At 38.8% G+C, this 26,171-nt stretch overlaps 1 protein-coding gene across 1 annotated transcript in view; it reads left to right on the forward strand.

Annotated features, from left to right (window-relative positions):
• The window catches only part of usp43b (ubiquitin specific peptidase 43b), a 96,222-nt gene that overhangs the window by 64,167 nt on the left and 5,884 nt on the right, over positions 1 to 26,171 (forward strand). The window contains 8 exon segments of the mRNA XM_042504290.1: positions 3,392 to 3,424; positions 3,427 to 3,553; positions 8,184 to 8,295; positions 17,138 to 17,241; positions 19,851 to 19,928; positions 20,893 to 21,022; positions 24,583 to 24,925; positions 25,943 to 26,101. Of these exon segments, the coding sequence (XP_042360224.1) occupies positions 3,392 to 3,424; positions 3,427 to 3,553; positions 8,184 to 8,295; positions 17,138 to 17,241; positions 19,851 to 19,928; positions 20,893 to 21,022; positions 24,583 to 24,925; positions 25,943 to 26,101 (1,086 nt within the window).

The raw sequence follows: 26,171 nt of genomic DNA on the forward strand, positions 1-26,171 counted from the left end.
TGTAGGTTAAACAAAGTGAGCTTTTGTTGTGGTGTTTGTAAGTGTGTGTGCATTTTCACATACTTATGTGTTGTGCTGGAAGTGCCATTTTCAGTACAGCTATGGGAATTATCCAACAGTGTTAAAGCACACACACACATTTCACACACCATTATTCATCCTGTAAACAAGGTAAAAAATAAACGGAGAGCAGTGATGGTAGCCTTGACAAAAAAAAAGTAGGAAACAGTCCAGTTTTTGACAGTGAGCTATAAAAAAATGATTTAATAAGCGATGAGAGGCAGGTCTCCTCCCCAGAGTCCCTGTATAAATCTTGGCGGGACAAGCCGGGAGGTGACCTCTGCATTTTACTGCTGTTTCATGAACACGTTTCGCCAGCCATTTAAAAGCAGATTTTTGCCCATAAATCATTCCCATAGCTGTCAGAGGTCGCTGCTCATGTAAATTACAGAACGCGATTAAAGCGTGTTTTATCTTTGGCTTCATTAGCGCGACATTAATAAATGAAAAGCTGTGCATACTCATCATTACGCTCATTTTCAGGGTCAAGACGCTGCAATCAGAGGGTTACTGTTAAAGCTGCAGTGGTTTATACAGAGACTGTGATTAGTTGGAAACAGAAACAGTCATACAGAACACTGCTTAAAGGGATTTTTTAAAGTAATTATACATAGTCAGTATATTATATACATTAGATGTCAGTCAGCATTCCCCCAGTTTGGAGAAGCAGACTTTGGCACAAAAGCTAAGCAACGCACTGCTTTGGAGGCATCAGCAACAAAACTTATTTTAGCCACTTTAAAAGAGTCCCAATTTAAAAACAAACAAACAACGAAAAATAATCAATCAGTTTAAGTGCAAGCTGCATACTGCTTTACCTTCCATCAGACAGCCCGTTCTGATGGGAAAGCAGTTAAAAACTCCATCTTTGCTCTTGTCAAAGTCACCAGACTCCATTGACAAAAACAGTAATTTACCAAAAGCACTAGACAAAGAGAGGGAGGAGAGCCGGCATCAGGGCGAGGCTGACCGAGAGCAGTTCCTCTACCAAGACTTCTTCTGGTTAATGTCCGGTCGCAAGAGAATAAAGTGGATGAGATGCAATTAAGGCTCATTCAGCAACGGGAGATCAGAGACTGCTCTGCACACATCTTCACCAGGTCATGGTTAACCCCTAACATCCCAGATCAAGCTGTTGCGCTGGATGGACTGACCTTGTAGGAGCCATTTGGACACAAGACGGATGCAAATTCAAAAAGTGCACTGCAGGAATTGAATGATGCCACCAGCAGCAACGTCAGCAAGCACCTGGATGGAATTTTCATAGTAGTTGCTGATTTTAATCAACTCATCTTTCAACTTTCAAATACAACACAAATCAAGGACAAAAGTAATTTAGTTTTTTAAACCTGGTTTTAAAAATGACCAATAAATCAACCTTCTACCTTCTAAAGCTTTTAGACACCAAAGTCACACAATAAAACATTGAAATATCTGTTCAAGGCAGTGGTAGAGCAGTTGCACCAGCAGTAACTTGCCATCTAAAGTTTAACCTCAAAGTGACGCTGGTTGCACCATCTAGGCTTAAGCCTTCTTCTCAGTAAGATTATGCGTAAATCCTGTGTCTAGTCAGGAGCAGGCGTAAAGTCAGAAACTGAACTGTCTCTAAAAATCAAGAGCCACAAAGTTGAACAGCAACCCAGGATGGATTCCTTGCAAAACTGAGAAGTGCATTGCTGATGTCCATTATCACTCAAGATAATAAACTTGAAGGCAAATGTCACTTTGGTCCGTTCAGATGCTTGTGTGATCCTTATTTTTCAATACCAGCAATCAAACGCAGACACACCTCTCCTGTGCAGTTCCATTAATCGTCAAATGTTGATGTCTGTGAAATTTCCTCCAAAAAAGCAAATTAAAAAGTTGCTTACAAATGAGAAAGTTACATAAAAGCGCGACAGCTGGAGAATATCAATGTGTCCTAGCAACACCTCAGCAACAGCCTGAGCATTAATGTGAATGTGCATCAAGGCTGGTCGTAATTAAGACTCAGCTTAAGTTTGGTCGGTGCAACGTATGTAAAGTTTTTTCTAAAAACTAGTCTCAACAAAGACCGACTTAGCAGTAGGGACCAGGCTTATTTAAGATCAGTTGGTGCAGCCGACTTTAGCAGCTCCTGTGTTGAATCACTGTTTTTCTCAGTGGAGTTTGGCTATGAAGAAGGCAAAAAAAAGGCTTCATTTTCCCACTGAAAGTCACAGGCAGACATTAAGGTAAAGCAGTAAAAAAATACACTTAATCTAGCAAACATTTAAAAAAACGTTGATATTTTTTTAGGTGGCTAGAATTCGTTTTGTGGCAGACCCCTCCACAGCAGCTCAGCATCCATGTCGGACTTCATTTCTCCAAACTGGGGGCGTGCCGATTCCTGTCTACAGTGGAAATAAACCGTCTGTGCATAAGTAATCCATACAAACTTCAAAAAAGGGAACCCTCCCTTTAACGTCGCCACACCCCAATTATTTCCGTAAGAGGAGGGATGAGCCGGCAGAGACAGACGCCTCTCTTCTCTCAGTAACAGGACGCTCAGCAGTGACATTTGCTTTGTCAGTGATGTATCAGGCGTCAGGTGTAAACAGCAGTGTTTAATGAAACGTTTTGGAGAAGGCGCAGCCACCTCGGTCAATCAATACCTTCTCATCTGTGTCTGCGAGTCTAATTCGCCACGTGATTAATCACCGTGAACTTGTGAGAGGCCGATGTGCTGCGTTCAGCGCAGAGGTTGTCAGCTGTGCGAGGAGCTCTGCTGACGTCACATTTCACGAGGATCTCATAATCTTCTCGCTCAGTCAGTCACACTCCTCTGTGTCGATAGAGAGTCGGGGGGGAAACGGGAGAGAAGTGGTGCTACTTGGCACCCCACCAGGACGGGATGTGGAGCAGAAGCTGCATCAGATAATACCTCCTGCTGAGGGTGCAGGCAGCCATTGGTCCATCTGTTCTCCCCTCTGAATCACTGTTCCCCAAATAGAAAGCTGCTGTCTCGCCACTTTATGTATCTCAATTCTCCTCCTCGCTCCTTGTCAGAGGTGTTAACTTTAACGGTCACATTTTCAGGACATTAAGCCAGTTTCAAGGAGAAAATGTGAAATGTCATGTACTTTACGCTGTCAGCTATCAGTGTAAAATCTCCCAAAGTAAGCGTTTACCAGAAGAATGTGAAATTGCAGTGTGATCAGTATCAGCAGGATTTATCACGAAACTGCGATTCTAATCTTTGTTAAAAAATAACTTTTATCTCTTCTCTCTCTCCTCCTCATATGACTCATTTTAGTGTCTCTTTCCAGTTAATTCTCACACCGCCTCTTTTGTGTGCTTCCTCCTCTGGCAGGTTACCATCACAGCCTCCCATCGTCTCCGTACTCCACGGCCCCGAGGGTCAGAGGTTACCTTCGTCCGGGACGCTGTCATCAGAGTTCCTCAACCACGGCGTCCCTGTAAAGATTCTGCTGTTGGTGTGCAACGCTGCAGGGAGCGGCCAGCAGGCTGTTAGGTAATTATATCAAGTGACCCTTTATGAAACTCGCGATCATAGCTTAGCAACCGTAACCAGGCATGTTTGGGTTTCTCCTCATGGTGCAGCGATGTGCATGAGGGTCTAATAACAGTGGCACTCAGGCTCTGTACAGCACGGATACTCAGCTTGCTTTGTCCTGTTGACGCTTGTGCAAAAGTAATTTGAGGCCAAAAGGGCGGTTAATAACAAACATTGAAGGTGCTAAAGGGAAGATAGTAGTGACACCGGTGGCTGTTATGTGAACTGTGAATCAGAGGCACAAGCTAAAGAAAGTGTTTATCTTTTGACAAAGATTAAGATAGAGATATGAAGATAAAGACTTGATTGGCTTATCATTTTTTAATTAAGCAATATTACAAGAGAGGGTGTGACGCTTTCAGACCTCAGCGCAACGGCATCACTGACATGCTCAAATGGAGTTTAAGTACTCCTTTTCCTGTAATATTGCAATTATACAACTATTACGAGATGTTAAATAAGAGCTGTGACGTTTGTCCTTAGGCCTGATTCACACAGCACGCGTCAGCAGTGCGTGAGCAGCCTCGAACCTGTTGTTTTTTATTTCAGTGCCCATGTTAGAGCGTGCACACTGCCTGTCTGAGCAGTATTTGTCCAGCGCATTTCAGCTGCATGTCAGCTGCAGCACATCTAGAGAAACGGTGGTTTGCTGATTTTTTACGCGACATGCACGTTTGTCAGCAGAAGTAGACAGTGAGGATGGTGTTTGATAGTTATGTTAACTCTATACCACTTTTTACTGCAGTTTAAAAGTCTCTCTCCGTCGCAGAGATGAGAAAATACAAAGCTACCTGTTTGAATCAAACTTCGCTGCTTCTGTATCAAAATAAAAGCCCTCAGACAGCGTCTCCGTGCACAGAATCCTATTAGTTGCTGACACATTTTATTTTGAAACATTTGCAGGACCATGTTGTCAGCAATGCAGGAGCTTGCAGGACTTAATAAATTAGTGGAATTTGTGCTTATGAATGTGGAAATACAATATTCATAACAGCAGGCAGCGACATTGCAACAACACTGCATGTGTGAACACCACAAGCAGGAAACACGCTGCAGTTCGGCGAGGCTGCCATCACGCATTGCTGACGCGTGCTGTGTGAAACGGGCCTTAGTCATGCATGAAGATATGACCCAAACAGCATCCTATTTATAAAAGACACCACATTTCAGTTTCACTCATCCAAATCTGCTCCACCTAACCAGCAAATTATGAGTTAAATCCACCAACAACAGCAGATTTTATGCATTATAGCAACACAGTCGTCAGGACCGAGGACAGAGACATGGACAGACAAACAGTCCACGAATAAACAGCCGGTTTTGACGAGTTGGGAGTGAGAACGTGCTGCACAGACTCAGCTCTGCTGAAAGTTAGTTACATTACACTGACTTTGAAACTGCCGTTTTTAATTTGGAAAAGCTACATAATGTTTTAATGCCCACGTTTTATTTGATGTTGCCCAAAAAATATTGAGAATCTAAATATAGACAACACTGATTAAAAATGACAGGAAAGAGGCAGAGGACAAAGCATTTTAAAGGTTTTTTAAGGACATGAGGCCAAACTGAAACTCTTAGTAAAATGTAAATTCTTATCCTCTCAGTTTTGATTTAATCTGTCATTTAGTTTGTTGTTGATTTCAGCAGACGAGAGCTCTGTGTCTGTGTGTAGCTCAGTCCACATTATATCTATCTGTCCTTGCTCTGGTAAAGCACCTCAAGGTCACGTTAGCTCGCTGTTATTGAAAGGACTCACATCTCACTGTGAGATGAGTTTCAGACCAAACAACCGGGGAATCTGACATCTGGCACGACACAGAGATCAGACATCCGTCTCCCTGACAGAGTCCAGGGGGATCAATATAGGCGAGCTCGCCAGCGCTTCTGTGGGAAAGTCCAATCCCATCCGCTTCTCACTTTCTCCTTCAAACGCCTCGCCCTCGTTGATCAAACCACCCACCTATCTCCCTCTCATCAGATGACAGCTGGAGGACTCGTCTGCGCCAAGAAAATGACATTGGAGTCACATACTTGTCCCTCGCTCTCTGCAGAATAGCATCGCAGGTACATTTCTGAGAGTCAGCTAGGTGTGAAAGCTCTCAGTTTTCCTTGATCTGTGGAAACTGTGAAACCAACAGATAGCAGCAGAAAGGATTTAAAAGGAGTTTCACATGAAATGTGTGAAATCTAAATGTTCGCTGTTTCTGCATTAATCCTTGTGAAAGTTAACAGTTCAAACTCATGATATTTTACTTGTGTTACATCTGATTCTCATGTCTGTGGAGGCAGGTGGAAAATAAAAATAGATCACCGAGCAGCAACCTCAGAGGCTGAAAAATGAAGCCAATGTGGAAAAGCCAAAAACTGCAGTTCCTCTAATGGCCACTAGAGGCTGGACCACAGCGCAAGTCCATCCCATCAGACCCCCATGTAAAAAAGCATGACTTTACAGCAGAAATAAACATGTTTACAGCCCGGTTTATAAAAAGGTTGTGATCTCTATAGCTAAATTCAACATTCATGACAACGGTACAGGGATGAAATTTTATTTAATTCAGTTTCAGATTATTTATCCCAGAAGCACAATTCAGTTTTCCCAGTTTCCACAGACTGACAGACATAAAAAATTTATTTAATTTATTCAGTTTATTGAGTTAGGACAGTGCACATTAATCAACATATCAGCAATAAGCATCAGTGTAAATATGTTGGAATTTCATCCGTAGTCCTAATAAAAAACAGTCCACAGGACATGACACAAACAGTCCATCACAAATGGTAACTTACATTTAAAGAACGAAACTACCTACAATAAACAATAAAAACATGAAACATGACAACAAGCATCAGAAGGCAGTAGAAGTATGTCAGAGAGATCAATTTTTGGGCAAAGATGCAGCACCTGATCCTGAGTCCATGCAAGGCGTTTTTTTTTGGCAAAACAGACTCGGCGAGTTTTTGGTTTTTCGCGGAGCAGAGCGGCAAGGTGCATCTAGGGTGCAGCTGAGACGCTCTGAGGCACGCCCGGTGGATTTCCGGTCCCGAAATCCCGAGCAACTTCTCTACCAGGCGCTAGAAGGTCAACTTGCGGATCAGCAGCCCAGTGATCTCTGGCAGCGACGGATCTCAGAGCCACTGTGCCCCCTGGGAGCCCCGCCCTGAGTGGAACCACAAGTGGTCCGCTTGGCGCCCGCCAGGACTCCCTCCCTCTCCGCTCACAGGAGAAACATGTAACGCAGAGTTGACGGACCCGGTGGAATTTAGCCGTCTCGTTCAAATCCGGTCACCTCTAATTCCCAGATAAACAGGATGGTGACAGCAAAATATCAAACTCAAGCAAATCTCCAAGAAGTGCACTAATTCTCGAAACCAATTCTGGCCAAACGGTGAAAATTACAATTTTGATCCGATAACATTTCAAGAGCCACACGATTGAATTGTTTTATTCCAGTTCAAGTTAGCAGAGTGCTAAACCGGAATTGTGTTGCGCTCTCTATATGGGTCCATCGTTAAACTTTTTGGCTTCATACATACAATGAATAGGGCGCCTTCTCCATTCTGTATCCAGTTATTTTTTTATACATCCATCAACTCAAGAGCTCAAAACTGTCATGCTGGTTACATCCATTATTGTATACAGTCTGAGGTGATCACAAGTCGATAATAGATTTTTCTGTTTGATCCCATCAAAAGTCTCTTTCAGAGCGAAAATAAGTGTTCTTACTTCACATTTAAGGTTTAGGTTAAACCATCGACTGTGAGAATAAGGAGCCAGAGAGCTGCTGACAAAATGTTAAAGTCCTTTTGAATTTAGGACACTAAGTCCATTTGCCTCAAACCAAACCACCCAGCAGAAGAATGGCATTGTTTTTGTGTCTTTCTCCACAGCAGTTTCCAACCGAATTAATTGTACTTTAAGTCATTTTCCCTCCAGTTTTGCTGTGTATGTTGTCTCATCCGGGGTCGTGGTCGCTGCAGCCGCCACAGAATGTTAATGGTTCCCATCCTGAACAGTAATCCAACCTCAATTACTCTGACGATCTCCGCGGTATCCATGCATGATGTAATGGGAAAGTTGTTTAATGGAGGATGTGTTTGATTTCTGCAGTTTTGTTCCCACATCTTAAAAAAAAATAATATAAAGGTTGAAATAGTGCTTTTTACGGATCACTTTTCATTTATTCTCCTTCTATTCCTGCTGATTAATGCGGTATATTAGCATCCCGTCATCATGTGTATGTGCCCGTGTGTCTTTGTTGGCCTCTTTATGCACATGCATGCTCACATGGTCTCACACTAATAAATCTCAAGCACACAATGGAAGGCTGCTCTCAATTAAATGGGTATTATGGTGAATGTGTCATGTGATCTATCGTCTCCGAGGGATGGTTGTCCCTCTCCTCATCATCTATTTTCTCTCCTCGTTATCTCTCTGTGTCCGTCCATAGATACGCTGTAATGAGAATTCTGCTCGAAAGCTGATAATGTTAATAAATTATTATTTACATTACAATAGGACGAGCAGAGCCGGCCAGGGCGAATGTAGCTGTGAGCTGTCATTTTAAACTTTCTCTGTTTTCTGTTTCAGGTTTGGACCTCCGTTCCTGATGAGGGAGGATCGGTCTATTTCCTGGGACCAGCTGCAGCAGAGCATCCTCAGCAAGCTTTATTACCTGATGATCAATGGAGCTCAGGCGCAGGTACTGGACACATAATAACAACAATAATAATAATAATAATGGGATAATGTGAGGAAATTACTCATTTTTATTGTTATTAAAGGTACAGTGTGTAAGATTTAGGAGGATTTAGTGACATCTAGCACTGAGATTGCAGACTGCGACCAGCTGAAACATCTGGTTAGATTTCCGCAGGTGTTTATCCATCAGCAGGTTTTTACCGGCAGCCGAATCATCCGCAAAGGTTTCTTCTGATAAAAAACAAACTGACCTGGTTATTAAAACTGGTAAGAACACTGAATGAACAGTGTTTCCATAGTATCCATGTGCTGTATAATTATTTTATTTTTATTTTTATGATTATAAATATTTATTTTTCTGTATACTGGTAGGTTTTAATTTTTAGCGCTCTCTCATGTAAAGCACTTTAAATTTCCATTTTATGTATGAAAGGTAATAATAATAATTATTATAATAATACTAATAATTATTATTATTTATATTGTTATTATTAGTAGTATTATTATCGGTAATAATAATTAATATTGATAATAATAAATAAAATTTAAAAACTTATTATATTTAATTTCTGCCAATATATCCCCCTAAATCCTACACACTGGACCTTTAAGGAAAGTCATTCACTAACTCACATACAAACTTCAAATACTGATATGAAACACATCTGGAGGGAACTGCGAGTTGATGCAGTGGGATACAGACAATCGTGTTTATATGATAGTTTCATTCTGCAGCAGCCAGCTAGAGTGGGAAAATTTATTGTAATTATTATTTATTCCATTTTTTATTTCCTGCATCACAATCAGCAAACCCCTGGACTGAAGTCACACTGCGCCGCTGTGTAATAAGTCATCGGAAATTGTTCTGTGATGCTTGTAAAACGTATATTTAATAACCGTGTAGCGTGGGCGAGCTTGTTTGGCACACTGGCTGAAGGCAGAGAGGGGACACGGGTCCCTCCTGCCGTGCCGGCTGGCGCACCTGTTCCAAGACAGGTTTATTGGCTCAGGACACGGGAAAGCATGCCCACACAGTGGCACTGTGTGGTACAGGTGGGAGAGCTTAAACGCCAGCTGGAGGCAGAGAGGAATTGGTTTCTACTCACTGCATCCACCGGCACACCAGAGCAGAGTCGAGTTAGCTGCACCTCGTTTTTACATATTTTATGAAAAAAAACGTCCTTACAGATTACGCGTCCAACTTCCAGTTTAAACAAAAACAAAACGGATTTATTTGCTCATTGCGTAGAGAGGAACATCCCAAAAGTGTACGTCTGCTGCGATGTTTACTGTTGCAGCAGTTCGAAAGTCGTTCTTCCGACTTTATTGTGTTCGTGTGCTTTGGGGTCGTAAAGTGGGAACAACATGGAAGCTACAAAGAAGAAGGGTTGATTTTAATCTCTAAGAGCGTTTAAACAAGAGGCTGATAGCTGTTTCCACTTTATTTGTATTTTTATTTATATATATATATATTTGCATATATTTTTATATATAATCTAGGTCACTCTGCATGGACAGCAGTTGACATTTATACCATATTACACTTTACATCTGATCAAAATTTGATATTTAGTACGTAAATTAATAAAAAACTTTCTCACCATTAACCAAACATTGACTTTTGCCACCATGTTTATGCGTTTTATGACGTCAAGTCAGCAACTCGGGTCATAAAAAAGCATTATCAATGTTAATATTCTCTCCAGGCATGCTTTAGAGTTCAAAGTTTGCTCGTTTGCTGCAGCTGATTGATGCAAATACTAAAATGTGTAACTACTAAAAGTAAATGATAGCTACTAGGAACAAAGTAACCAATTTTTTTTTTATTGTAAACTGAAATGAAAAAGGTTTTAGAAAATATAAGAATAAATGCAATAAAAATAATATAAGAAATAATATTAGATAATATTTAATAAATATAGGAAATATAATATAAGAAATCACATAAGATTAAATATGAAATAATATAAGATTAAATCATAATATAAGATGAAATTATCAGAAAATTATCAAAACCAAGGAAAAAATGTCCAGACAACTACATTTATAATCATTATAATTGTATGATTCGAAAACTATGTCACAGGAAAAAAAAAAAAATAATAATAAATGTATTTTTTTAATTTTCTGCATTTTTGTCAGATCATTTTCTTCTGTTTGTTTTTGGGTTTTTTTATTTTTATTTTTCCCCTTTTTCAAGTAATTTTCTTGTAACTCCTTACTAATTTCTTTCTTTTCTTTTTCTTTTTCTTTTTTTGGAGATTATTTTGGCCTTTTTGCCTGTATTGACAGGACAGCTTAAGCGTGACAGGGAGAGAGAGAGGGGATGACATGCAGCAAAGGGTGCTGTTGCTTAAATTTTGCAAGTCAAGAAAGTCTCAAAATTCCCATCATTTGCTACATTATTCCATCATGTATGTTGTTAAACCTTTAATTTATGCAGCCAAAGAATTACAGAGTGGTATTTTCTTAATATTCTTGTTTATGTAAGGTATCACGCTGATTTAATTCTCAATATACATTATAATATATTTGCATATATATTGCTGCGACAGGCTGTAGGGCAGCGTGTGCTAATGAGACCTGATTGGCTGAGTCGTCCATGCACGACTGAAAAGCAGCGTGGTTATCTTGTTTACGTCGCCGCTGCCGGTGTAAAACACGGGACGTAGTAATAGAAATGCAAACAGTGCAGCTTGTTTGGATGCACCCTGCTGTATGTCACTGTCAAATCAATTATTTACTCCACTCAAGCCAAAGAGCCCATTTTCTTGCTTGTTTCTACTCACTCACTCGCTTGTAGTGCGTGCTCGTCATGTGATTGTGTGCAGTAGCTTGCTGTTAGCCATGTAGCCAAACACATTTCTCTGCAGCCCGCCGACACACAGCTGCAGAGAGGAGCCACAAAGAGCACGGGCCTGCACGGGGAAATTGTTGACCAGCTTGCTGCATATTACTCTTTGAGCCGTGCCAGCAGAGAGAGAGAGGCGGAGAAGAGTCAGGTGCAACACTTTCAGTAACTCTGTCGGAGATCTGTATTCTCCTTTGTGCCCCCCTCCCGTCAGCCATTTAATTAAAACCAGGCTCGTACAGTATAATCAGCTCGCTGGAGCCTACCTCTGCCAAGAAAGGAGCACTGCTCAGAGCAGCTGTTTGCTCTAAATCTTTCATCTCAACAGAATCTGTAGTTTTCTTGCATCAGTGAATTACACTCGCGAGTTTCCGCTTCTGTCTAATTTTAGCTTCGCAATTCAAAAACAAAAAAACACTGCCTCTCTGACAGCCATTTTTCCTGCCGCTGACATCTCTTGACATCTTCGTTTTAACAGCAGCTGCCCGGCGTGAAGCTCACTAAAGCACACCTAGCAATATAGTTCGCTACAGTGCACTGATGGCTGCACGCTCACAGGTCTTATAGTAACAGCTTTCTCACACATGAGCTCCTCGAAAACTTCTGGTGCAAACTTCGAAAAAGATGACATCTTTCTCAAACTGTTTGGATTTAATATGAGATTCAGTCAGAGTGATGTGCAGCGCAAGAAACAAGTACAGCAAATAATACACAGCCGAAAGTGATAAATTCCTCTGCAGAGAATACAGACTTGACATCAAACCGTGTTAAAAAAATATCTATTTTAATTACTTTCAGGTTCATACATGCATCTAAGGCTTCTGTTAGTACATATTTTATGCTTTAACCCTCTGAAACATGATTTATTTATGATTTATTACAAAAACATTAGGAGAAGGCAATGAGCAGCTTAACAAGACATGGCCTAAAAATTAGCAAGAAATTAGTAAAAAGTTGCACAGAAATTAAATTGAGAAAAAAAAATCAAAAAAAGAAAAGTGAAAACAAAAACAAAAAAAATGTTTCTGAAAAAGAAAATGTATACATATTTTTCAGTAAAAAAATTTTAAAATATCATTCCAGTAATTCTAAGACAATGTGCAACTTCACAAGAACTGGCCCAAAAATGAGTAAGAAATTAGTTTGTAGAAAAAAAAAAGTTAAAAGAAAATTATCTATAAATAAGCAAAAGAAAATTATATATATAAATTATTATTATTATTATTATTATTATTATTATTATTATTATTATTATTATTATTATGGATTTTTTTCAAGAGTTATTGTTATTTTTTAAGTTTCTTTTTCATAATTATCTATATGGATTTTTTTTCAGCATTATTGTTTTTTAAAAAAAAATTTCTAGTAATTTCTGCATTTGTTTTTTACTTTCCCTTTTTTTGGTTTTTTTTAAAAACAATTTCTTTGTCTTTTTTCTGAGGGATAATTTCTTCTTTCGCTGCTCATTGCCTTCCTTGTGTTTTCGAAAGAAACATTTTTGAAACTTTGGTCATGTTTAATATCTTTTATTGTAACACTTAATAAGAAATCGACTGAAAATCATAACAGATCCTCTTTAAATGTTTTGGAGGAGAGCGCAGTATCATGAGGATCTAACACTGGTAAAGCAGTGATATTTGGACGAGCTCATCACCGTGAGACAGACCCACATGACATTTAAAGCCAGGCTGGATTACAGACCCTAAAGCGATGCCTCTACTCACTGTAAACTATCGAGACGCAGCACTTTGGTAATGGAGATAACAGAGTGCGCGCCTCACAGAAAGGCCCCACCGTCCCACACACTGCGACATACCTCCACACACTCTATAGACACACACACACACACACACACACACACACACACACACACACACACAGAGAGAGAGACCCACAACATAATGAAACACTGTGCTGTTTGCATGCGCTGTAATTGCAGATCTTTTTGCCTTGTCAGGCACAAACAAAGCTGCAAACATTCCTCGCCGAGCACAAAAAGTGATTAACCTTGGTCGGGCAGGATTTTCTCATGGGGAAACACTGCAGAGGTTGAGTGTCCCCTCGGTGTCCGCGGAGCCCTCACGCTCCTGCACTCCTCCGACAGGATGCTGAGATGAATTTTCACAGTTTTTCTCCTCCTCCTCCTCCTCCTCCTCCTCCTCCTCCTCCTCGCAGCAGTCACGCTGACAGCGGTGACTGTGCACAGAGCAGATCTCAGAGGCTCGCTTGCTCGTTTTCCTCCTCACTCTCACTTGTCATCTTTCACACACAACCATTAATGTGTTCACGGCGTTACTCTCACATGTTCCTCCTCCTCTGCCTCACAGGGGCAAATAAACATGTTCACACATACACAAAATTTAGCTGTAATTTTATCTGAACCTTAACAACTGGCCATTATTTTAGAGCATTATATTTTTTATGACAAAAACAAGAGTTCAAAAAAAATATTGATGTGCAAATTCATCGTAAATTTCCCTAAATCCAATAAAGAGCGAGACAGAGCTGCTAATTTTAGCCTGAGCTCCGATAAAGTAACAAAAAAAGGACCCGGTTCAACGTGGTGGGAAAATACTGGTGTTTTTTCAATGTAATTTCTGATTTTATGAGTTAATGTGGTATAAAAAGCCTCTGAAGTAACACTCAGTTTGTACTGCAGTTAGTAAACTAGTTAGCCAGACATGTTTACACTCGCATTTAAATTACAGCAGACAAACACACTTAAATCAGGAGGAAATCTATGTTTCTGGGACATGTTCCCCAGCTCAGTATCATCTTAATACAACACAGGAAGAAGACATTTCAAATGGTTTATATTCTGTCATTTTTAATCACGATTGCTCGCAAAATTTCAATAGTTAATTGTGATTAATCACATTTTTTATCACTTATACAATTCCATTATTTTGCATGTGAAAGCAGTTTTTAAGTTTGACAAAGTGAAGCAATTCGAACCAGATTTTGTTGATAATGAATCAGCTGACAGCGATGTGGCACTGTGTACTTTTACAAATCATCTCTGTTCATTTCTTTGCAATTCAAACTGCGTAGACAGCCCACAAAATGTGTTACACTGTTGGTTTACAATAAGAGACACATGTTGAAAACTCAACAGGAGGCTAGACGAGGCCTCGGGCGACGCAGGAACGACCCGTTTAATCCATTCTTTACGCTTTTTTCGTGCGTTATTGGTTTCAGAGAGGGTTAAAAAAGAAACCACCAACCAAACTCTTTAAAGTGTTCTCACTGAGCCCTGCAGGCGCACAGCTTCAGTATGTGCACAGATTCAAAGCTTGACAGGCCTTTTCTCGTGGAGCTGTGATTGGAAAATCAGCGTTTGGAGAAAAGGTTAGCACACGGTCAATTCAATATCTAACGCGTAGACGCGGTGAATCCTCACGGTGAAGCGGCGAGTACATTTGTAAATAAAAGACGAGGAGTTCTCCCCTGGTTTTTCAAACATGTTTAGGGGGAAGAAACTATTCCTGAGAAGTTGGTAGGACTCTTTGGGTGGTCCTCACATGCACACACAAGCCTGTCACTGGAACTCACACTAAGCCCGAGCAAGTCTGTAATGAAAAGAAAACGTGTTTTTGGGGTTTACACTTGTCATCTCGGATGCCAGTTTTTTTCCGTGCAGCAGATTGAAAGTGAACACGCGAGAAAGGTGATGAATTCTCTGGAAAAGCAACACACGGCGCCGACAGGAAGCACGGCAGGGAAGACTGACGCCTGCGGTGTCCACAAACACATGATGCCGAAACGCTGAGGAGAAGATAATATAGCGTTAGTTACACGCCTCTGCGTGTGTACTCAGAGAGAAAAAATGTAATTTGTCACTACATGAAGTAGTTATTGCCATAAGTACTGACTGCTGCAGTACTTCAAATGATTGTGGGGGTTTGGTCAACCAAAGAAAAACTGAAATTATACCTACTCTTCATCCCATTGATTGGTCGATGGTGAAAAATTTGCACATTATCTCTTGATTGAGCACATTTATACAACCTAAGCCTTTAAAACCCGGAGCGACATCAGTTTTGTGCTACTTTCAGACGCCTTTCACAAGCATTTAAACCTCTGACACTTCAGAAAATAAGGTTCGATTTCTTTGAAAAACATGAGCAGAAAATGCAATGCGCAACTTTGCAAGAAATATCTTGCAAATTGCCAAACAAAAAATAGTTAAAGGTGACAAAAATACTGGGTGAATATTAGATGTTAGATAGATTTTTTTTTCTTTTCTTTTTACATTCGGTGCTTTCTTAAGGATGTTTTGTTCTTTTCTTGTTGTTTTTTTACGTTATTTTTTCTTTTGCTTATTTTTGGTAATTTTCTTGTAACTTTTTTACTGATTTCCTACTAATTTTTGGGCCATTTCCCAATCAAGTTTCTCAAAGCCTTCTTCCCGTGTTTTTTGAAAGAAATGAAGTCACTTTGCTCAAATCTGAAACGGTTAATTGGCTTCCATTCATAAACAATAACCATACGCACATACAAACACAAAAAAACACATAACTACAACAGGTTCATTTCACACACACACACACACACACACACACACACACACACACACAAACATTACTTCAGATTCTGACCTCATAACTTACCTTTTGTAGCTTTTTTTTCCAGGAAAAAACAATGTAAGACACATAAAAACCAAAACTCTCAAGCCGAGCGCTGGTGCAACTTTTAGGTCAAATGTTTGTGTAATAAATGTCCCCGTATAGTTTCAGACTGAGTGACTTTGTTCTTTTCATTTTTTTTTTTCGACGTTCAAATAATAACATGTTTCCTTTTTTTGTGCAGTGTTGGAGGATATTTGGATTTCCAGTATCCAAGTATTAGTTTCTTAAATACAGTTGATGAAAAAAGCATTATGCAGCTCTGTGGGTATCTCACTGTATTATTAAACAGATTGAATTTAAATTTCATCCCCAATATATCCGACAGCCACTGTTCAGTATCTGGGTTTTTATATTTCTCCAGTTCCTTAAGACAACCTTTGCTGCAATAATCAGAATCAGAAATACTTTATTGATCCCCAGGGGGGGAACTGGGGAGTTAAAAAATAGAGCAAATACTATAAAATAAAATAGCTAAAAGTACAAAAAAGTAAGAAAATGAGCAGGAGCGACTGCAACAGGCTGCATGCACGTTAGTGTCCGCACACTACTGATGAAACCATTAACCAATAAACCAAATTTTAGTGATATAGTTTGTTTTTTGAATGAATTCATGCTAGTTTCTAATATAATTTGGTAAATTGTTCCAACAGTGAGGTCCTCAGACTTTAGTGTAGTACTGTAGTACTGTAGTACTGTAAGTATTGTATAACTCTCCCTGAGGGTTCATGTGTCCAGCATATCGATATTTTCCAGGAATGAGCTCTTCTCGACGGCGCGCTCCTTGTCGTCAGACAGATCCTGCTGGATGCAGCTCTCCTCACAGGACTCAGAGTGGGTGTTTGTGTTTGAGCTCGGCCGGCAGCTACGCACCGAGTTTCACTGGAACAAGAGAAAATCAATTTCATTTCTGCAAAGCGCTCCTTTCGCTCCTAAAGCGCCTCCAATCTAAGCAGATCTCAGAGTAATATAAGCGGGCTTCAAAAGCAGGACAGAAAGATATTAGGATCACATTTGTTCTTTTTCTTCTCAGCTGGACTTTCACAGTCCGGTTGGGAGTGAGAGAGATAATCTACAGGTTTATTAATATTTTTGTGCCAGTAAAATAATGAATGCAAACATGACTTTAAACGCTGAACTCGGTGTTGAGGCGCTACGTGTTGATCCACGCTGAGCTGCTGTGAGCTCAAAACGTCAGGTGCAGGTCTCGGCCTATATTTCATGATGGCACATTTGTTCTCCTCTGCCTTTGTGTTGCTTCAGCCCGACTTTAACACAGTTTATGTGTTGTTGTTTATGGTCTCGTTATGTAAAGCATGAACGCACCCCGACGGCTTTAAAGTGTTTTTGTTGTGCCTCTCTTCCAGAACACCAGAGTGCTGTTTAACATCCGCGTGGTGGGAGGGTCGGCGTTTTACAGCTACCTGTCTCCTCAGGACGGACGGCCGCTCTACCACCCCGCTGTCGACAGGTGAGGGAGTCTCACACACACACACACACACACACACACACACACACTCTCAGCTGATCAGCATTGAGCTCTTACGGTCTCCAAACACATTCGAACACGTCCTGCTGTTCTGGACGTGTTTTATTTTTCACCAGAGCTCCCTGCACAGATAGTTGCAATAACTTCACAACATGAAGTAAATACAGTCAAAGTTCAAGTAAACTTAACACTTAGATATCAAGCAAACGTAAACTCATAATAGTTATGTTTACGTACTGACATTTTGCACGGCGATCGGTTTCTTTTTTCAGAGTTGCTGTTCTGGATGTGCTCAGTGCACATAAGGTTTTTATTTATTAACTTTTCTTAGCGTTCGAAAATCACAGTTTCTGAGGTGTTGATTGATCTCCCTGCTGAGGCCTGAATCCTTTTCTGAAGCTTCTGGGCTAAAAACTGAAATCCAGGAAATGTCCTAAAATCCTAGAAACATCCTAAAATCATAGGAACGTCCTAAAATCCTAAAAACATCCTAAAATCCTCAAAATGTCCTAAAATCCCAGAAACATCCTAAAATCATAGAAACGTCCTAAAATCATAGAAACAAACTAAAATCCTAGAAACAACCTAAAATCCTAAAAATCTCCTAAAATCCCAGAAACATCCTAAAATCCTCGAAATGTCCTAAAATCCTGGAAACATGTATGGGTCTGCTGTGATTGGCCCCTGGCCTCCCGTCATTTTTCAGAAGGGGCCCCCAAGCAAAGCAAGTTCAGTATTCCTGGACTACACTGATGATCTGAAGCCAGTTTTAATTATTTTATCCTCTTTTAATTCTCATCATTAGACCTGATTTTACATAATTGACTGAAATGTGCAGACGTTTAATTCCTTCTCACAAACGCCGGTCTGATGGTTCTCGCCTGCAGAGGTGTTTCGCTGTCAGAGCGGCGTTTGGCGAGCTCTTGAAAGTACTTCCATTTGTGTGGCGGCTAAGAACAGTTCGCTCAGTGGCTGAATGGTGCTGATGGAGGCAAATGCTTTTAAATCTTTTGAAACTCAAATGTGCAGCTCACTGTTTCCTGGAGACCAAAGTAACTAAAGGGCACTGAGAGAGCGCAGACCTTCGCCACGGCCAAAGCTCCGTCTCACAATGCTAAAAAAAGGAAAAAAAAGTGTTTCATCCCAGCTCCATAATTTAGTGGCTCATTCTTTGGCTCGTTTCACATCCTGCCACCAGTGTTGGTGAAAATCAGGCCGCTAGTGTTTCTCTGTAATCCTGCTGACAGATAAACAAACAGAAGAAAAACATAACCTCTCCGGTGCAGGTTAATAAAAGTGTTTGAGCTCTAATAACTGAAATATTCTCTGTCCTAAAATCCACAACTAACAGTCCAAGAACACACCAGCCGAGTGTTTGGAAACACTTTCTATGACGCCAACGTCTGTGACGCAGAAAAACATATTTATAGTAATAAGGACTAAACATTATAGAGCATTTTATAATGACCTGTGTGAACATCATAACACTTAATAATCACGGGTCACTCACTGGCATCTTTTTTAGGATTATAGTTAATAATAATTCTGATAGATGTAATTCATCATAATCCAGTTTAGACCCGTTAAACAAATCAATACATTTTTACATTTTGCATCGTTCTTGCAGAGATTTAATGATATTTTTTCACTTCACTTTAACAAAGTCGACCCCCGCGCACTGAAGAACTTCACCGTGAAATCACAGGCGTGATAAATACACGAGTCACATGACTAATTATCAGCATCGTAGCGAATAGCTTCGTTATTGTGATAAAATAATAAAATGTGTTATTCTATCAACTATTCTGGGCTTCTTGATGTTTTTAATAAATGTTATTTTGTAAATATTGTTGGAGTGATTATGATTAAACATGACATTCTTTCTTATTATGTTATGTTTTTTTTAAATTATGCTCACTTTAAAAATATACGCTTTTTTTAAAAAAAAAAAAAGAAAAGAAAATTGAAAAAATATTTTGACATGCCTCCCCCTTTTGCACTCATAAATAATAAACAGTAAATTCTATTTAAATATTCAGTTCTATTCCTATATTGAAATTATTGCTGTTGTTTTTTTGAATAATATATATTTTTAAAAAGCAAATGAAAAATAAATGATATGGCGTGTTGATTTCAGAGAATTTTCTGTCTTTGAAATTTTCAAAGTCATGAATTTATTGGTAAAAATGTGTGTGAACGCTGTATTTTGTGATCATGTTGTGACGCACGGTCAGCTGTGAATTGTGGGAAGTGTCTCATTATGAGTGCTATGACAAAAACAAAGGCTGTTTTTCACCTTTACATTATTCTCCAGCTTATAATACAATGTTTACTGCAAACATCCACAGCTAAATCCCCAACACACACACTTACACACTCATTCATTACATACTGTTTCGTTCAGCGCCGCGGTAATACTGACACCTAGTGGTCAAAAAGCATCAGTACAGGTGCACCCAAAGTACTCTAATTAGGGTGTTGATGCAGTAAATTTACTGTAAGCTTCAGAAAACATGTTAAAACAGGTAAAGTTAGAGCAGTCGTAAGAAATGCTGCGTTCTCTGATGACCTTTGACCTCTCTGTGTCTCAGAGCTCTGAAGCTCTGCTGCTCAGGAGGACCGCCGCACGTCAAGCTCATCATCGAGTGGGAGCACCGAGTCAAAGACTGGTCAGTACGTTTTTTCGCTTCCAGCTGCTCAGCTAACAGGGAACGTTCCCAAAACGTTCCCAAAACGTTAGCGACAAGTTGCAATGATGTTTTAAGTAAAACCTTTTAATGTAATGTTTAAACAACGTTTTTAAGGATGTTTATTGTTGAGGATGTTTGGTGATGTTGACAGTTCAGAGAATGTACTTTATAAAAAAAAAAAACGTTCTCACAACGTTACATGAGAACAAAGGAGGAACATTTAAAAAGGTACATTCAGAACATGTTATTAAGACCTGAGACTACAGAACATTTATTTAAATAAAAATGTAATTTAAAGTGATATGTTAACCAAAAAATCATCGAGTGGGAGCACAGAATCAAAACATTGGCGAACGTTACCTGCAAGTTGTAGTAATGTTTTAAAGAAAACATTTTAATCTAAAGTTAAAATAATGTTTTTAAGGATGTTTATTGTTTTAAATAACGTCCCTGTGACGTAACGTTTTAACTGCAACATTTTGAGGATATTTGGTGATGTTGAGAGATGGAGATGTTCTTTTATTTAAAAAAAAAACAAAAAAAAAACGTTCTCACAACGTTACATGAGAACAAAGGAAGAACATTTTCAAAGCAACATTCAAACATGTTATCGAGGCCTGAGATTACAGAATATTTATTTATATGAAAATAAAATTTAAATCAATGTTTTAACAACTAAACACCTAATTTATTTCTGTTTGCAGAGAATGATCCCAAACTGACGATTTGGCATCTAAAAGAAAACTTATTTTATTTATGTATTTATTTATTTTAAATGTTTCTAAAACATTGCATTGGTCGCATTGTACCATTCTCAGAACGTTTTTTAGAACAAAATAATTGGCTGGCCGGGTATCATTTATGGTATTTGGTTTTATAAAAGTGACATAAGTCCACTGCGTGCACGTTTTGTTTGACCGTGTCTTCGTGTCCTGCGCTGCAGCCTGTTCGGTAACATTCAGGAGGAGGTGGTGAAGGACGCAGACAGCGTGAGGAATCAGCAGCAGCAGCACGTCCAGCAGTACAGCTGCACCTTAGACGAGTGTTTCCATCTCTACACCAAAGAGGAACAGGTAGTCACTTTGTTATTCTTTGATAAATGCAAAAATCAGTGGCTCCGGAAGAGCCGTGTGCCCCAAAACGGAGCCTCCGGAGTCCACATCCACCCCACCTGAAGCCGTGTTTAAGGGTAACCTCTGTGTTTTTTTAACCTGGACTCTATTTTTCCATGTTTTTGTCTCAGTGACCAATGAAAACAATCGTTTTTAGGGGCTGGTCAGTGAAGCTGCCGCCAGCTTTTACTTTCCTCAATTATTATTATTATTATTATTATTATTATTATTTCAAGAAAATCTAATTTCCCATGCATAAAAATAAACCAAACTTTGCACATAGGTCTCATCTCATGCCAAACTTCCTTTTAAATACATTTAAAAATGAATAAATATGATGTAAAAGTGAAATAGATAGGAAAATGTATATGCAAAGTATAAAAAATACATAAATAAATAAGCAAATAAATATGAAAATAAATACATTGATAAATTAAATGGGAAAATAAATAAATATTGGCATTTCATTTATTTATTGACACATTTCTTTATTTTTTATTTTGTCCGTACAGACGTGGACAATAGATAAGACAACAGGAGCTTCGTGTACGTGGTAAAATCAGTTTATACAACAGCTTTTAAAAGTTGCGTGTGTCCGCAGTGTTTCAGGCTGAGCCGTAGAGCTCGGACAGGTTTTAGGAGGCTCTCGTCCGCATGTGGAGTGTTACTTATTCAACACCAACAGTTGTCATGTCAAACTGTCCATTTGTCTCACTGCTGCAGTCAAAACTGTTTCATACTTTTGTTGCTTAATTGCGACGGTGCAGCAAAGTTTCTGTTTATTTTCTTTGGTCCAACTACGACTGTCATTATTATTATTGCTCATACCTTCACTATCACAATACTGCAATATTTGCATGTAATATTACATGCTATCATAAGTTAAATTTATAATTTTGTTCTTCTTTTGTATGTTATGTTATTGTTACTATAGTTGCTGCTGTGCATCACTTAATCTCTCTTTCCTGTGTAAAAAAAATGTTATAACGACATCTGTTGCACATCTGTCCATCCTGGAAGACGGATCCTCCTCAGTCGCTCTTAATGCACAACATCAAAACACATAAAAGACCAGAAGACATAATAAAACCTGCATTTAAAAATAAAATCAGAGTAGAATACGTAGAATACATCTTCAAATTGATAAAAATCTACTTGATGATAAGATTAAAATACGATAAAATACAGATAAAAATTTAACATAAAATGGAAAGTAAAATATAATCCACTGACATTATTAATAAAATAAGCATAAAAAGAGAGTAGAAATAGAGTTCACTCAGTTGTGTTTTGGTGGTTTGGCTGCTGTTGTTACCTGCTGTCACCACCCAGTGGCGCTGCAGCCACAGGTTTGCTGTCCACGTTTGCCAGTTTTACTATAATGGGCCAACTGATACCAACATTTCAGTCTAATCAGCACAGATTAGCTGCTCAGGCCGCCTTTAGTTGCCTTTAGTTGCCTTTAATTGCCTTTAATTGCCCGTATTCATAACCGACACCTAAATTGGGGGGACCTTTTAAACAAATCGAATGCAATTCAAAGTGCTCAACAGTTTGACTGAAGAAACAACAACAAGAACAACACAGAAAAATAAGCAAAATTTAAATACAAAGAATAAGTATAAACCATAAAATACCATATAATATATGTTAAAGCCCCCAACGTCTGGATCGATTTGCCTCTCCAAACGCTGCCTGTTTTTAAAAACCATCTTAAAACGAGTTTTTATTCTCTGGCGTTTATCTCACTGTGAGCAGCTTTTATTATTATCGTCCTTTTGTGTTTGACGCTGGTCTTTGTGTTGTTGCTGCATAATTTATGTCGTCTGTTTTGTATTTTTGTTGGGTTTTTGGGTTTTTTTTCCATTGTCCGTGTTGTTTTATTTTTTATTTTTTGCTTTCTTTTGGTTTATACAGCGCTTGTTGTTTTTTAAATGTGCTTTAAAAATATGTTTGGACTGGATTTTGGATTTTGGGTTTATATCTCACTTCATATCTCACCGTTCATACCTGACACCTCTGAGGTAACACGCCGAGAAAAAGAAATTCAACGCTTCAACACAATGTCATAAAAAATAAATAAATAAAATAAAAAACACACAAACGACAGATAAATACAGTATGCATCAATACTGACTATGAAGTATCTTTAACCCCTTTGGACCCACTTTAATTTTACAAAATGCACTTTTCAAAATCAAGCTTTAAAAAAATGTGCACATTAAAATGATTTTCTACTTTCACTGACTTCATTTTTTAACAAACATCAGTCCTAATCATAGGTATCAAATATTCATTCATTTTCAGAATTTTAACCCTTTAAATGCCAGGTTTTTGTCATGATGCCAATATGTTTTTAGATTAAAAAAAACACACTCACAAAAATTCAGTATACTACATGCTATTTTTAATCATCACAGGCTGGGATATGTCAATCATTGGCACCAATATTGGTTTTTAAACATGTTCATTTTATTTTATTTTATTTTTTACATAATATTTTGTGCATTGTCAAAAACTCTCACTCATACAGCTCTGCACACAAAATGAGCTTTTCGGGATCAAGCTTTAAGAAAAATCTTCTATTGTGTATTAATATGAGTTTCTACTTTTATTAACTTTATAAAAGTATTAACTTTAACTTTTTTTTTTATTTGTATTTATTTCTCCAACATATGTCCTAATCAGAAACATCAAACATTCATTAATTTTCAGACTTTTAGCCATTGATGCCACTATGTTTTTAAATGAGAGAAAAAAATCAGTTTTTTGTTATCACAGTCGGAGGTATGTCAGTGATTTTGTCAGTGCGTCTAATGGAAATGGGTTTCAATGGAGCATTTTTTGACCTTAACAGTCTGAATGTAACTATTTAGTTTCCACAGTGTATTTTAGACTTATTGTAGGAGCTGAGCTGGAAATTCACTGATTAAACAAATATTCACAATCTTGCCAAAATGATCAAAAAATGAAGAATGAAAAGCGCGTAAAATGTGCCAAACAGTCTCTAAGTGTTATTTTATTCAGTTTTTAAGCAGCGACCGAGAATCTTTTTCATCCTGCACAGATTCAGAGTTGCTGAATTTAACAGGTGTCCGTCAGAGTTTTGGTGATACTTTAACTTTCAAAAAAAGTGAACTCTGTGCAGAGAAATGGCCGTGACCAACAGCGGTGAAAAACTCTAAATGAGTCACCTTGCTGAATGCAACAACTTATCGCTGCAGAGTACTCAAGAAGGAAATCACAGGCAGGCAGGAAAAGTGAATAAAAGTAGTATCCATGGCAACAGCTTCAAATTGCTTCCTGTTTCAAGTGAAGCTGATTAGGGCTGTGAATTTCCAAGGTTCAATCATACGTCATTTCCAAGAATATGATAATGAATGAAATGATAAACTCAAAGGAGGCTCAGACTTGTTTGAATAAGGCAGAGTGGAAAAGGCTTTTTGAGGCTCCGTAAAGTTGATAAGCAGGCAGAAACAAATCTGCACTGCGTGTTTTCATGTCCTCCTTGTCTCCTCCAGCTTGCCCCCGATGACGCCTGGAAGTGTCCCCACTGTAAGCAGCTGCAGCAGGGCATGGTGAAGATGAGCCTGTGGACGCTCCCGGACATCCTCATCCTCCACCTGAAGCGCTTCAGGCAGGTGGGAGAGCGCAGGAACAAGCTCACCACCTTCGTGCATTTCCCCCTGGCGGGCCTGGACATGACGCCGCACATGGTGAACCGTAACCACGGCGCCCATCAGCCCCCTCTGCAGCCCGGCTGGAAACAACCCCGACGACCTGACCTGGCCCCTCCAGACTTCCTGTACGATCTGTATGCTGTGTGTAACCACCACGGAGGCATGCACGGCGGACATTACACAGGTCTGAATAACACACACTCTGAGGACATGCCCGAAATAATAATTATAATTTTATTTAATTGGCCCCTTTAAAAAAGTAAAAAAAAGTGCTGTTTAGTAACAACAATGAAAAAACAATGAAAATAAAAAACAGTTTTACCTTTTGAAACCTGGGCAATTTGGCTTTATTTCTTTCAAAAACATAACAAGATGAACAACTTAAGAAGAAATTCTAAGAAATTAGCAAGAAATTAAAATTAAAAAGTACAAGAATATTACCTAAAAATGAGCAAAAAATATGTAAATAAAACCCAAGCAAAAAAAGGGAAAATTCAAAAAAGAAAAAAACAAAGGCATAATCTGTTAAATAATTACTAATTTCTCACAAATTTCTTGACAAGTTGCTCAAGATTCAAAGGTTGACTTATATTTACTTTACATGTTTATATATTTTTGCTTTACTTAGTTTGCTTTATTTGCCATCTGAAGATTTATTTCATAGAAAAAAAATGTTTTTACATGTCTGCTTGCAACATCGACATGAACCAGAGGTGTTTTAACCCTTTGACATCTGGAGCCATATCACTTTCCTTGTGTTGGTTTCAGACGCCTTCCACAAGTGTTTAATAACTGGAAACTTTAGCGACTCAACTGTTTTCAAAGAAAAAATGGGAAAAAAGGCAATGAGTGACTTTTTAAAAAAAAAGCTCAAGAAAATCTTTTTTTACTTAATATATAATAATATAATATTATAATAATTAAATATTTGAAATTATGTTACAGAATTATTTTCATATTTTAAGCACTTTTTCAATAGTTCAACTATTTGTATTGCTTTTTAGTGTTTTATTTTGTGTCATTTTGTTGTTTTTCTTCTTTTTTTTTCAGGTATTTTTCTTGTACTTTATACTAATAATTTAATTTTTGGGTCATTTTTTTTTGTTGCTCACTGCCTTCATTGCCCAGATTTCAAAGGGTTAACTTTCTGTAATTAATCCAGCGTTGCATGCAGTTTATTTCTTTTCCGTCGTGTCCGCAGCCTTCTGTAGGAACTCCGTGGACGGGCAGTGGTACAGTTACGATGACAGCAGCGCGGAGCCGGTGCCGGAGGCGGAGGTGTGCACACGTGGCGCCTACATCCTCTTCTACCAGAGAAGAAACACCATCCCTCCCTGGTCTGCCAGCTCCTCCGTCACCGGTTAGTCCTTTCAAATCCGCCGTCACGGCTAATTACTATATCGAGAACAATCAGGTGGAATCCGCTTCAC

Source organism: Plectropomus leopardus, chromosome 17 (assembly GCF_008729295.1).
Source record: "Plectropomus leopardus isolate mb chromosome 17, YSFRI_Pleo_2.0, whole genome shotgun sequence".
NCBI classification, from domain to species: domain Eukaryota; kingdom Metazoa; phylum Chordata; class Actinopteri; order Perciformes; family Serranidae; genus Plectropomus; species Plectropomus leopardus.